We start from the raw sequence: 13,741 nt of genomic DNA on the forward strand, positions 1-13,741 counted from the left end.
GAGTATGGATTAGCGGGCGCCGGGACTCCGTCATTAACAGTGCGCATGATTTGCCAAGAAGATAAAGACGAGGCTGTAGATCGATTATGGAGGATCATAAAAGGCAACCCGGTCTTCGTGTCTTCTGAATAAAGGAAACTGGGCCAGCGCGTCGACGGTCGAGCATACTTAGTAAAGCGCAGTGTAGTTACTCCGTCTCGAGTATACCCAGATGGCATATGCAAGTCGAACGAATAGGGTGGATAACTCTAAATTCAAGTGATGAGCTTGGCGGGCATCACATGATCCCTGTTTTGCCGACTGCCGACATAAAGTTTCAGGGATCATCCAAGACAGCTTACGAGTCCTTGGTCCGTGTGGGCGCCGGCCAGTAAATTGATGGAAAGAAAAGGGTGAACCTAAGAATATCCCCGGCTCAAATTTAGAGCGAGGAAAGTTGCTGCAGACATGAGATCAAGTTTGTCGATGCAATCTCCCGTTTCATGGTCAGCCCTTGCTTGGTTCCGTCGTCAACCATGGAACGCGAACCCACAACTGTGTTGTTTATTTATATTGTGTACTCCGTAAGTGGTGTAGTTACCAGTAACCACGGAAGTCCGTCTTCCTCATTTCCGATTTTGCATGGCGCCGAGGGTACACATTCCAGAAGCGTCCTACTGCTCGTATCCTCACAGGCCACCTCCCTGGGACTAACCGGTGGCAATGGCAGTTGTGGGCTTAGACACAGGCACGGGCGACCATTGTGGATCTGACTCCTTCATTAGTTCGGAATCCTGCTGTGCCGACCCTCATTGACCCACGATAGTAGCTAGGCGCTGGCTGGAAGGGTCTACTGAAGTCTCTGCCAGTGTTGCCTACCTTAGATAGAGACTATGGGGTTGTTGAGACTTCGAGGGGAAAGGAATGCAGGCTGGAATTGCGACATGGTTCAGTAAGGTATAGAACCCCCGGAAAAAGAACGGTTCTTTTGCAGGGAGTACCTTAATAATCAAGATGAGGCACCCGGAAGTCCAGCAAATTAGTACTTTCGTGTGGGGTGTGAGCGATACCGTACCAATCAACTGGTAGCCATCGTTTCCTGCTGTTGGCCATGTATGTATGTATGTATGTACAGTACGTACTGTACCTGACATTGCGGTGAACGGCGGAACTTGAAAGAGGAGGTATATATCGAGAAAAGAAACCAAGAGAGATATTAGTGTGATATCCCAGAATCATTGGCTGTTTAATCTACTGCACCTCTTATAAAATCAAATGGCAGATTGGACAGTTCAGCAACAATTTGTTCCGCATTTCGAGGGCTCGCGACGTGGCAGGTCAGATGCTGCCAGGCACCACAATCGCAAGACGAGGAATTGGACAGATGCTTTGTCAGTTATGCAGGAACCATCACACAACAGCAGTCGAAGGAGTAACACATCATCATGGTTTTATGGTGATAGTCCGACTTGTCATATCATGACAATCAGGCAGCATTCCATCAATCTAATCATGATGATCGGAATGGAGATGTGACATCACCCTCATCGGACACGTCGAAATCCCCAGCGGTGAAATAGACAGGCATGGTGGATTGATCTATACTAAACAATAAAAACATCTATACGGAGTAGAGAACAATGAGTTCGTCAGGTACCGAGACCCCAGTATACCGTATGGTAACCACGGTAAAGGTGTGATCAACCCGGCGGCCGTTCCAAGGGACCAGAGTCTCGACCGCAGTAGGCGGTGGACCCTTCAGGGTCCTTTGCACCAATGGAGACCCTGAGAACCAAGGCCAACGGGTAACGCTCAGGTACCGAAGGCTCGACCCAACCAATGAGTAACCACAACACTTCTCGTGTCCCCTGATCGGCCCCCTTTTCATTTAATGAAACCATTGACGGGCCTCGCGCTGAAAAGTATTATTACTACTGAAACCCCCCTCCCTCTTTTTCTTTCTCTCTTTCTCTTATTCTTCTCTAATCACGATTCCTTCCCTTCCCTTGGGTTCGCAATACACTCCTTTCGTTAGTGTTGTTTTATAGAGCCTCTGCTTGCTCGAGACATTCCTTGAATCAACCCAAAAACACATTCCTTGATATTGTTTGCGTTCCCTGGGCTATTGTTCTGTGGCATATATACCTACTGTGATACCCATATCTCTCGTACATAACCTTGGTTATCTGTGAACATCCAACGCAATTATTTTGATCACCATGCAGCTCAAGAACTCACTGTTCCTGCTCACCGCGTTGACGGCTGGTTCCACCGTCGCCCGTATGCACGGCCACGAGCGTCGCCATGCCCACCACCACCTGCAGCACGAGGAGAAGCGCGCGGTCGGTGATATAGTCTATGCCAACTTCAACGGCGTCTGGAAGTCCTGGATCAACGAGTTCTCCGGCGTCGCCAGCACTACCTCCGCCTCCGACTCTACTCCTACAGCTTCCTCCTCGGGTACTTCTGTTGTCACCGTCTCCGCTGTCCCTACCGCCAGCAGTGGCCCTACCGTGACCACCCCCGGATCCTGCAAGGAGTGGCATGCTTTCCAGGACGGTGACAATTACACCCGCGAGGGCTTCGGAAATAAGACCGCGAACAACGGTGCAGAGTACATCAAGTACATTGGCAACGTTGGCGACCCGTACGGCAGCAACATCATCGAGGTCTCCGAGAGCAAGGCCTGCGAGTACAAGCACGTCATCCGCATTGACGGCAGTGAGAAGGAGACCTGGACCGTTGCCTTCTGGAACAAGATGGGCCCCGATCTCAAGCTTACTGGCTGGTACGGCAATGCTGTTCTGACCCTCAAGATCAACCCCGGTGAGAGCAAGTACGTTGCTTTCGACGACGACTCTCAGGGTGCCTGGGGTGCCGCCAAAGGTGACTCACTTCCTAAGGACCAATACGGTGGCTACGCCTGCACCTGGGGTGAATTCGACTTCGGCAACACCTCCAACGAGGGCTGGTCCGGCTGGGACGTGTCTGCCATTCAGGCCCAGAATGCCGGTCTCGATGTCCAGGGTATGAGAATCTGCACCCACGACAACCAAAAGTGCTCTGCCATCTCCAACCTTGCCAAGCTGGTTGAGAACGCTTACACTGCCCTCGAGGCCGGCGTTGACGGCATCGGTGGCGAATGGACCGCTGGCGCTCTCCGTCTGGTTGTCAACATTGACTTCGACTAAGCGTTGTTTCTGTGCCCTGTCAGTTTCGTTTCTTCCCTTCTATGACTTTACTTCTGCAAAATTGATTAGGGGTTGGAGGTGTTTTTCTCTTCATTGTATGCGGTGTCTAATGGCGCTTGTAGCGTTGAAACCAACATGTCCGGTTTCATCCTCAAGTCCTTACACCCGTGACCGCCATCCGGCCTTGACGATAGTGCATTCATTTCCATGTACATACATATACCACTGTTCACTGTATTGATTTAGTTTCATATCACGATAGAATTACGTACAATTTATCCATACTCCACCTGTAGCATTCCATGTCTTTCCCTCGGAATGTACATGACACATACCAGTAGCTTATCTTAAACAATGTACCTTTCTCCCTAATCCTATCCCACAAGTGACCTCTATACAATAGACCTAATTCAACCTTGGAACCTAAAGTAACCCCCAAATCAAAACCCCTGGCCCCAACAAAGAGATCCCTCCCATACACGGAAGGTAAAAGGAACCCATCTATAAATAACCCTCACGTCAGCAACCCTCCCTTTTCTATAATTGGCATCATATCTATATTCAGATCAATCGGTATCCTCACCTTTAGAGTTCACTTAATATCGTCTCCATCCAGCAGGCCGGTTCTAAGGATACAGAATCATACACGTAGTTTCAGGGTTGGGATTGATCTGTTGCGTAAGTATATGACGTCGCTTTGGGCTAAAGGTCGGAATGTCAGGGAGTGTTGGATATTCTCGCGTAGGGTTGTTTGAGGGATTTATTGGTGAGTGGTTTGTTCCTGTGGGTGTTCCTGTACTTACCCTATATGTATGTATCGCAATATACGAGGCATCGGTGTGTAGTAGTAGTGTGCTCTGATTGATGGGGTTATGGGAATATGAGTCTGGAAGGGGTTATATCTGTGATACTTAACAAGGTCACTGGTTTTTGCGTCGGTGGATGGAAATATATGGAGCTATTATCATCCTGAACTCTTGACATTAGGTACATATAATATTTATGGTACAAGTAGGTCCGGTGTCGGCCTGTGTTTTTGGTAGAAGGTGAGCGAGCGGTGTGGTATTAGTTAGCATGTAGTTGAAGGTATAATCATTCACAGAATAGGAAGTGAACAAGAACAATAAGGTATTCTATTCATACATATACGGTCAATTAATCAATCAACGAACTGAACAATCACAGCCCAGCCAGGATTTGCTGCACCTGAAGTGAGTCGGGCTCTATATCCGGCATAGATTCAAATTCACCACCCTCAAGCTCGTCGTCCTCTTCATATTCATCGCCCACTTCTGCAGAGAAAAATCCCTCGTACGCCATGTACCCGATCAGCGCGGCAATACCACCCACGGCGTATGCGACATTGACCAGAATATCTTTCTTCTGTCCCTTCGCAAGCGCAGACAGTTTCTGGCTATCGGGCTCCGAGAGGCCCGAGTCTGGCGACTCTGCCGCTACCCGCAGCCTATCCTGGGCGCGGATGTCCTTGAGGATCGGCGTGCTGTCGGCAAGGACATTGAAGAGGGTGTTCCCCAACGTAGTGAGACGAGCACGTTCCGGTGCACGCCAAGGTAGGGACGAGCCGCTAGTCGGGGTAGGGGTATACGCATGCGACACCTCGGCGCCGAGACCGTAGCACTGTTGGCGCATGCGCTCGGTATATACCGTCAACCGAGGCGCCTTGCTCTTCATGGCATCGCGGAGCCATGAGAAAGATAGTTCTGGAACAAGAGCCAAAGACAAGTATCCGACGGCCAAGCAGTCTAAGCTAGATGGACCTTCGTTCTCGCCCGTGAGGAGATACACTTTATCACCCAAGATCTCTTCTAGCGGCTCGAAGAGCTCCCCCGTCAAGGCATCCAGTCGGAACTGGTTCTGCTGCGAGGTCTTCCCCAGGAGACTTGTGACGGTATCACGCGGCCGGCGGATGAAGTTTGGAGGGATCTGGCCGGCTGCGACGGCGGCTGAGTGTTCGCGTTGGCGCTGATCTTCAATGGCTTGTAGATCCAGTGACGAGAGCCCGAGATGTTCTGTTCGGGCTTTTGCGGCAGCGTGGATTTTCGGAGGGAGAATCCATTGGTTCGGCCACTGGAGGATGGAGCCGTAGGCAGGGGAGGTCTGGTTGTAGTAGTTCTGACTGGTTACGTAGAGGGAGAGGTCGACAAGAGCATGAGCGCGGGATTCGACGAAGGATGAGAATCTGATTTTTTGGTCACAGGTACGGTTAGATGTCCATTCCGCTCACCTAGACAGTAGTCGAACTCAAATATGAGACAAACGTACCCAATGTTGTCGGCCCTTTGCAGGCCGCTCAACCCTCCATCTAAATCCCACTCGCCATTCGAGTATTGTCGCAGATAATCTACGATATTTCGGAACCGGCTCACCCATGTCGAGCCATTTCGTAGAGCGGGCAATTCACCTGAGTACCCAATCAGACAGCAAAGAGGCTTAGTTAGTCCATTGCGCTACAAACCCCAGATCCGCGACATGGATACTTACAGGTTGGGGACACGGAAGGATCGCTGCTTGCGACAAGCACCCACGCGTCCTTCGGCACGGCCAGAGAAAAGTAGGCTATGGTTGCGAGGCATTGCGCCTCGATTGAGGGCAGGGAGAAGGCCGGACCCCAGACATGGAGCTCCAAAACCATTTTAATTTCTTATCTTGTTTTTGTTAGTTATCCTTGCGGTTGGAGGTGGAAATACCCATTCTGGGGTTTGCGGAATTGGAGGTGAGGATCACGTGGGGAATGCCGGGATCTTGTATGGGATTTGATTGATTTGATTAGTGTCCTGAGGCAATCAGGCAACTGTTGCGAATGAATGAATGCATGTCCGAAGGTAGGATGTAGGTACTACTAGTAGTACTAGTAGTAGTACTCTGCATGGACGACCATCTCATTTCGCAGGGGAATGAGGTCCGTGTTCAAATGGGGAAGAATGTACTTCGAAAAGAAGTTGTGTAGATTTAATGGGGAAGAAAATGCTACCTCAATCAAAAACCCTACCTGAGTCTACCGAACAACGATGTTACATTAATCTCATCAATGGCAATTAATTTATTTTTCTTTTATTTTTTTTTTTCCCCCTTTGCCTCTCTTTCGCTCTGCAGAATATATTGCTGATGGTTCTTATCGGACACACTAAACTAGTTGTCTCGATTTAACCGGTGGAATTACCGCATCCGATGATGAATGGCCAGAAGGAGCCTCAGGTGAAGCAACTATCCATTGACTAAAGGGTACTAACGACGCGTGAGGGAATATGATCACGGTATTGGGACAGAGTGCGGATGAGGGATTTTGCGGCATTCAGCTGTTCCAGATAAGTAGGCAGTTAGACAAGGCCGGGTCTTGGGGATCCCATTCCATACACACTGACCCGTGCTGTAATGCGGAGTAACTTGGCCATGACACTTAGTGCAGCTACTTCGGTTCAGCTCAATTCCATACAATCCCGCACATGGGACCATAACAATCAAGTAAGTGAAACATGGCCCCATTGAATTGCACATGCAGTTATTAGTTAGTACATCAATCTGTAGTACAGTGTACAGAGCTGAAGGTCATTTGACAGACAGCTCCCCTCGGCGGTTACAGGACCTCATTGATTAGGTTTGATGATCATCGGTCGCCCAGGCACCCAACAAACATGGCATTAGCTGGGATTGGGTGGAGGGATTTACCCACTTGTGGACCTGGGAGAGCATTTGGATCCGAATATATCATGGGAGACAAAATAACAATAGCAGTACTATGTCCTCATCGTCGTGTAGTTGTACAGTACCTATGTACATAAAGGCTATCATGCTGATATTACGTACAGTCATAAGTAGTGTTCGGTCTGATGGATGCACAACGGATGCACGAAAGAAACGCCACGGCTGCGGGCGGCTGTAAGATTAGATTAGGTATCAGCTTTCTTCTTTTTTTTTTTTTTTTTTTTTTTAAGCGGGCGTATTCTTGATAATGCTGGTGACCTCATCAACAAAGGGGGGGGGGGAAGAAAAAGAAAAAGGAATTATGCGCGGCAAACGAGGGGAAAAAGTACAGACAAGAGAAAAACCAAGGATTGTCGCAAGTTACACCCGCCAGCCGCCTTGCAAGGATTGATCGATAGTCGCGATTATGAACAGGGAACAACGGCGCTATCGACTCAAGATCCCTGCGGGTATTTCGGCCGACTCCAAAACGGCACAAGTCGGAGTCACATCATGAGTGCAGACCATGCGGTCATCGTGAAACAATTAAGCGCTGGTAGCGAGTAAGAGTGGAGATTCGGTCTAGGAGAATAAATTGATCTCATTGTTTGGTTCAAAACGCTGGCAAGAATGCAATGTGTGTTGGGTATATTAAGTCTATTATACATGCCGTTGCTTCAGATGAAATTAAAAGCCCCCATAAGAAAAAAGTAAGCAAGAGATGGTACAGAAAAGAAGAGAAAAGACCCATAATTAAATAAGTTTCGAGGCAAAGTTGCCGCAAATCACAATGGGGATTTCCAATAACGCTTTGACATCGAGGATAATCAAGTAAATCCCATGCTTCGTAGCGACGTCTGGTTGGCTGAGACGTGAGATGTTGTCAGGCTCTAAGCCTCCAAACGCCCCCTGGTGTTCCATAGCTTTGCGGGGTTTGTGCCGATAACAAGCCGTTGGAAGCCACCGATGTGAGAGATAAGTGACAACGTGGGTGGGGAGATCGCAAACCCCGATAACTTTGATATCATTTTTGTTGTCAGGCGCCTGCCTTGCATGACGCCGTTGGCCAAATCAAATGACCGTATGAATCACTGGTGGCCTGATGTCGCAATGCCAAAGCGCCATTGCAGAAGGAGAGGGGGGGAAAAAACGTGGCGCCGGCGCCTGTCCGTAGAATCGGAGTGTGAAGAAAGATAAACTCCCGCAATTAACGTCATCGCGCAGCTCCTATCCTGAGGCCGGTTGAGATCCCAATAGAGTGAAAAGAAATCCGAAATGGTAGAAGCGAAGATAAGAGAAAATAACGTCGAATAAAAGTTGTATATGAGAATGGGTTCGGGGTAGATCAAAGCCAATTTGCAGTTCCGAAATCGAAAATCGTGATATCCATATGCCAAATGCAACGCCGTTTCGTGAGCGTCACGAGTCAGTTCGTGTTGATGTTTTCACCGACGGGGTGAATGAACCGCTCGAATACGCCGGGTCGTCATTTCATCACAAAGCCCAAGGTTTACTTAGGAAGAGGAGGAAGAGGACCCTTGGGAGGAGGACCAGGGCAAGGAGGGAACTGAGAAGTAGAGCCACCGATGGAAGGCATTGTGAATAAGGTTGATTTGGTGGTGTTGATGATAGTGATGGTGGTTGATAGTTGTATTGTGATGCGCCTGGACGGTGTAGTTGGCAGTTTCAGGAGTAGCCTCTTAAGTGTGTAGAAGTACAATCCAATGGTATTCGATGTCTTTGAAATGAGAAAAGGAAGAAACAACAGAAGACGAGGTCTACCAGAGCTTTATATATAGGCTATGATCTTCGTCTGTCTTTTTATTTTTATTTTTATTTTTAATTAACCCCAACAACAACCATAATTCCCGATTTACAAAAAAGAAAAATTAAAAAAAAAAATATGTGAGAGAAACTAACCCCTGCCGTGAACAGGAGCTGAAGCTCCACAACCGGACAAAGGGGAATGAACTACGTCAGAATTATCTGACCGTCTTTGCACTAGTTCCGTCCGGTGTGGGCTGGTGTTATCTGGGATGCCCCAATCGGAAATTCAAGGGAAATTTTCTAGAAGCTCCTTCTATTCCACTCGTTGCCTCGTCTTCTGGGGACGCAGGGAGGGAATTGTTGACCCTCCCCCTTATTCCTTGTCCCACCGTCGAAAAATCATTCCGGAATTTTATTTACTCGAATTTGCCCGTCAATTATAGTTATTTTCTGTTATACATGCAGAATGCAGTAGTACTGCATCCTTTTACGGGGCCCCAAAGAAAATAATAGTCAAAAAAAAAGAATTAATCAAATAATCAAAAGCAATCTGCAAGACCCACCGCCCTTTTTCTTTCCCCTTTCGTTTTGGTTTTTTTTTTCCCCTTGACTCTTTCGAGTAAAAAGCGAATCGGTTCCTTCCATGGGGTAGAGAAACCGTATCTTTCATCGTCGACATCATGATTATTCAGTATTACGTAAATACGGAGATTACAGCGTAATGACCAAACGTAGTCTACGCATCATTGATGATATGCCAGGCATGAGCAGAGCATCTGACAGAATGACTCAAAATAATAATAATAGTCTAGCCCAGAAGGAGGGTCAAAGCCACTCCTCAACAACCTTGTGCCTTGCGCACAGATGATAAGGCCTCGTAAACTCCCCTCTTGCTTTCATAGGCTCGTGGATTCTAGGTTGGAGGCTGACAGGCACGTGTTGGCGTGTCGATCGATCCTAAGGGAGAAGAACCTAGGAAATTGATCAGACTGGTACTATGCACTCCGTAGTTTAGTCTAAAGGATGATCCAAATCCCCCAAGAGGATACGCCAACATGGTCGGTGCTGGTTGCCTGAAACTCTGATCTGTTTGTGATTCATCACTCTCACAGACCCGAAGGATGAAGATCCTAGTTTCAGCCAGACTGCCGGGATCGCTACCAGCCGCCAGAACCTCAAGCTCCTGATTCTGGCAAGGTTCCTGAGTAAAAAAAAAAAAAAAAAAAAAAAGATCGCTCAGTCCGGGAAGGAAGGAGGTCGTCTATTCCTTGCAGCCTTGGCCGAGGGACTTGTGTCAGGTGGGTGTGACAGGTCGTTTCATCCTCATACTAGGTGCCATCTGTTGGGATATTATTAGCATAGAACCAGTATTGCTTGAACCACTGCTTCTACACCTGAGGTTGTACAGTATCTGTAATGAAGTTGTACCTTACCAGGATGTTTCAACTTTCCAGGGGCTAAACCGCCAACCAGGTAAGAAAGAAAAAAAAAGTTGGAAACACAAACAAGAAACCGAATCTCGCTGATTGGTCGGTTCGTTACAGTCCTTGTCTCTCCTTGCAGATGCTCATACAGTAATTGTATTCTCATTCAATTATCTGAGCATTATCTGAATATTATCTTTGACTAGCCACTCGAGTCTTAGCATCCCACAAATCCCGCTTTTGGTATTTCGTCGGGCAACGGTCAGCAGTTAGTACCTGTTGTTGCTGAAAGCTCTTACTACTAGTAGTTCTTGAGTTAAGTTGCTTGACTGGCTGACTCCGCGCTCCAGGTTTTGGCCGTTGAAGTTTGACGGTAGATCCGTCAAACTTCCCAAGGTTTACTTTCTCCATACTTGACCATACTTAGCCCGTTCCTGTTGGGGCCAAAAGAAGTATAATACGTAAGAGGGAGAGCGAGAGAAAAGAAAAAATACGGTGGATACTCACCTCAGCCGCTGTGGCTGAACATCCCTTGCTGATATCATCCCATCCCCTCCTCTGATGTGGTGGTCTGCTCAGCTGGTATCATTTTTCATTCCCCTGTCCTCTGCATATTGTCTTTTTATTATTGATTATTATTATAATTTTATAAAGAAAAATTTTTAATTTTTTTTTCATCTCTTTCACTTTCTTCCACAAGGTAACACCATCACCTTTAGAACTTCAAGTTGTCCCCTGTGGATGATTTGATTTATATCCTTGCTAGTGGACATGAACCACTCACAATCAATGGATCCGGATTCAAGCAATAATATTCCGGCTGTAACTATGGAGTGCAGTAGTGTGATGAGCGGCGTACGGCGGCGGATCTTCTGCAGATGAAAAGTGACCGGGGTGTGGAAAGGGACGGAACGCATGTCACCAACACCGCTGCATCCAACTCATCAAGGATCCGTTCGCCGTCGATCCATCGGTATCTGTCGAACCAATACTTCCAGGACAACTCGATGGTATTAATTTCCTCAATTCGCCACTGTTCTCTTTCGGAGTACACATCCCCTACTCCGTGTCCATCTCTCTTAGTCTGCAGATGGTTGGCATTAGTGGGCGATTGACGGGGATGCAGGAACAAATCTCTCCCATTGGATGGGGATCCTCCATCGAACCTCTATAGATCTGGAATTAATCCCAGACGTGCGTAACAACAGACGTACCAGGTTGATATCCGAACCAAACTATCACATGATCCCTCGTCCAATTTTTTTTTTTTCCCTTTCCTCTCTTTCTTTTTTATTCTCTTTGTGGCTGAAATGCGGGAAGAGACACATGGCCAAAAAAGAAAACTCAAACGGAAGTGGAGATACAGTTCCGTAAAATGAGATCCCCACTACAAAAAAGCGTTCATTCCGCGCCGTTGGACTGTTAGCCTGAAAACCTCCTTGACCGAATCACTCACAGACACAGACAACTCCCTCATGCGGAGAGACTAACGCAGGTCTAAGCCCTCGGTTAAGCTGGCTACATGCACGACCGTCTTAGGGAAATGCGATGAAATACCGATTAGGCAAAAGTAAGATTACTCCAACACGAGAAAAGGCTATTGATGGGCACATGACTCCATCCAAGCCTGCTAATCCTTGTCTTATATTCAAGTCTCGTGTACGATCAATTCATTGAATTGTTATCAGCGACAACCCGTCTGGATACCTTCAGAATGATATCGGCAGAAACCTCGGCGCAAAGGAAATAAAAAAAAAAAAAAAATAAGGATCGACCCCATATGGGTATTTGCCTCCCGGTGGAACAATTGCAGTCCTTCCAGAAGTCTCTGGTTCCATGGTTCACCGCTCATTAGTGAGCTCCATCTCGTTCTTGTTGAGGGATTCGCCGCCTTAGCGCTAACATCGAGTCAATTGAACTAATTAATCAACTAACTGGTTCGGTCGTCCGCTACTTGGCGGTGGTGGTGGAGTTCTTGTACTCTTGTTTCACTCAATCCGTGGTCCACCATTCATTTCGGGCTCCCAATATAGTAGGTGACTTTTTGTTTCTTGGGTGCCGCGCCAGGAACGAAACCGAGTTTTCTTCATGCTCATGATGTCATGACGTGATTGTCGTCGGCAACTTGATCAATCGTTGAACTTTGTTCCCTCCTCGCGCCTATGGGGTATACCTCAAATCCGCGGACAGTCCGGGATATGTACTCCTAGTGCCACGGAAAACAGGAGAAACGCGGAGATAAATCGGACGGTTGCCTGGACAAGGTTCTGTTCGGTTCGTCCCTTGGCTACGTGCAGGATTCGAACAGCCGCCACCGGCACCACCGTCTCCCTATCAATAGGGCAGCCGAATGCAGACAATAATCTGACAAGGCTTTGACACCGTTCGTATATGCACGGCCGACCATTACTCACGGCTGCTGACCTGCAAACGGCGACGTGACTTAAGTGGCCTAAGCCTCAAGAGGACTCGCCCAGTCTAGCCCTATCTCGGCGCCGTGGCGGTGCCTCGGTCGGTCCAGAACCAGCAAAAGCAGTTCTATACGATAGTGAACCATGTCACAGATAAAGTATTCAAAACGTGACCTGACTCCATAACTCAGGGTCAATGGCGCGTCCTATAACCTTTCTGGTCGCTCTGGATTGTTCGACATGGAGCTTGTTTGAGTCTTAATGAGGCTAGGGTCTTTTGAGGCTCCACTATCACAAAGATCCATGTTATTTACGATTAATTGGGATTGACTATATCACGATTCTTATAGCGAGTATACGATGTCCTAAATTTCCATATTCGCTAGAGACGATCAAGTTTAGACACGGATAAACATATCAGCAAATGTCTTGAACAATTCGACTAAAAAACCGGGGCCCTAATCAACCCATGACACCAACAACATAGACCGACGCTCCTGAAATCAGGCAGTGTACAGTAGAGTACATCAAGATACTCGGCCGAATCAACCTATACTACAACCAAATATTAAACCCGACAAAGTATGTGACACGTAAACCAAACCACTTCCCCATGTAAGTCATACATACTCCGTACATAAGATACTTAGCACCACTTGCGTGATATTTACCTAATACCTGCAGCAACCCGGAAGTCTAAATTGATCTTCAACATTCTGCAGATATGTACAACCCTGCATAGGATAGTATGTGCATGTGGCGTGACCCAGCAACCGGTCCTTCATTTAGGGCTCTCTGTCTCATGATATATATATTTGCCGTGCGATATGTTTATGCACTTATGGGACAATACAAAAGGAATCGAATAGAACCGGAAATCATGCACTATATGCATATCGTATATAGCCACGTAGGTACAAAAGCTGGGCCCATATCCAGTCGCATTGAAAGCACAGAACCCAGAAGTTCTGCTGCTGCAGGATATCCCTGTTTTTACCCCATGTCCACGTATGCATGCCAGTTATCTTGGGATTGATATGCGTTACACAGCAGAGAGTACGTATATGAGAAAAGTTGAGAGGGAGAGGCGCTGCGCACACCCTGCGATATATACATTCGTCTTAGTCACTTTGCCTGACGCTGGGCTTGGGGGTGGTTGAGTTGCACGGCACGACTGTATGTTAAAGGTGACTGATACCATGCGATGGATGCATTCGGCCACGTCGTCCTGTTACGGTGGAATGGGAGACAGGTTACTTGTGCTGGG

The 13,741-nt window shown here is 47.6% G+C and overlaps 3 protein-coding genes across 3 annotated transcripts; 1 reads left to right on the forward strand and 2 right to left on the reverse strand.

The window, feature by feature from the left end:
* Positions 1-1,881: 1,881 nt before the first annotated feature.
* Positions 1,882-3,509, forward strand: aspf4 (allergen Asp F4). Its single transcript, XM_032055989.1, has one exon. The coding sequence runs from the start codon at positions 2,199-2,201 to the stop codon at positions 3,168-3,170; it is 972 nt and encodes a 323-aa protein (XP_031908533.1). The 5' UTR covers positions 1,882-2,198; the 3' UTR covers positions 3,171-3,509.
* An 840-nt stretch (positions 3,510-4,349) lies between these two features.
* On the reverse strand, positions 4,350-5,823 carry BDV38DRAFT_275079 (Tom37 C-terminal domain-containing protein; the record flags this gene model as incomplete). Its single annotated transcript, XM_032057950.1, has 3 exons — positions 4,350-5,370; positions 5,454-5,592; positions 5,673-5,823. 3 exons carry the CDS (start codon positions 5,821-5,823, stop codon positions 4,350-4,352), a joined length of 1,311 nt encoding a protein of 436 aa, XP_031908534.1.
* Positions 5,824-8,680: 2,857 nt separating this feature from the next.
* Positions 8,681-9,559, reverse strand: BDV38DRAFT_261065 (uncharacterized protein). Its single transcript, XM_032055990.1, has one exon. It carries the CDS (start codon positions 9,319-9,321, stop codon positions 9,127-9,129), a length of 195 nt encoding a protein of 64 aa, XP_031908535.1. The 5' UTR covers positions 9,322-9,559; the 3' UTR covers positions 8,681-9,126.
* Positions 9,560-13,741: the final 4,182 nt, after the last annotated feature.

The sequence above is a fragment of the Aspergillus pseudotamarii genome (assembly GCF_009193445.1).
Source record: "Aspergillus pseudotamarii strain CBS 117625 unplaced genomic scaffold BDV38scaffold_82, whole genome shotgun sequence".
Taxonomy (NCBI): Eukaryota; Fungi; Ascomycota; class Eurotiomycetes; order Eurotiales; family Aspergillaceae; genus Aspergillus; species Aspergillus pseudotamarii.

What these genes read in the sequence shown, in the direction of transcription:
- aspf4 (XM_032055989.1), top strand. Translation starts at nt 2,199, where the DNA reads ATGCAGCTCAAGAACTCACTGTTCCTGCTCACCGCGTTGACGGCTGGT.
- BDV38DRAFT_261065 (XM_032055990.1), bottom strand. Translation starts at nt 9,321, where the DNA reads ATGATGTCGACGATGAAAGATACGGTTTCTCTACCCCATGGAAGGAAC.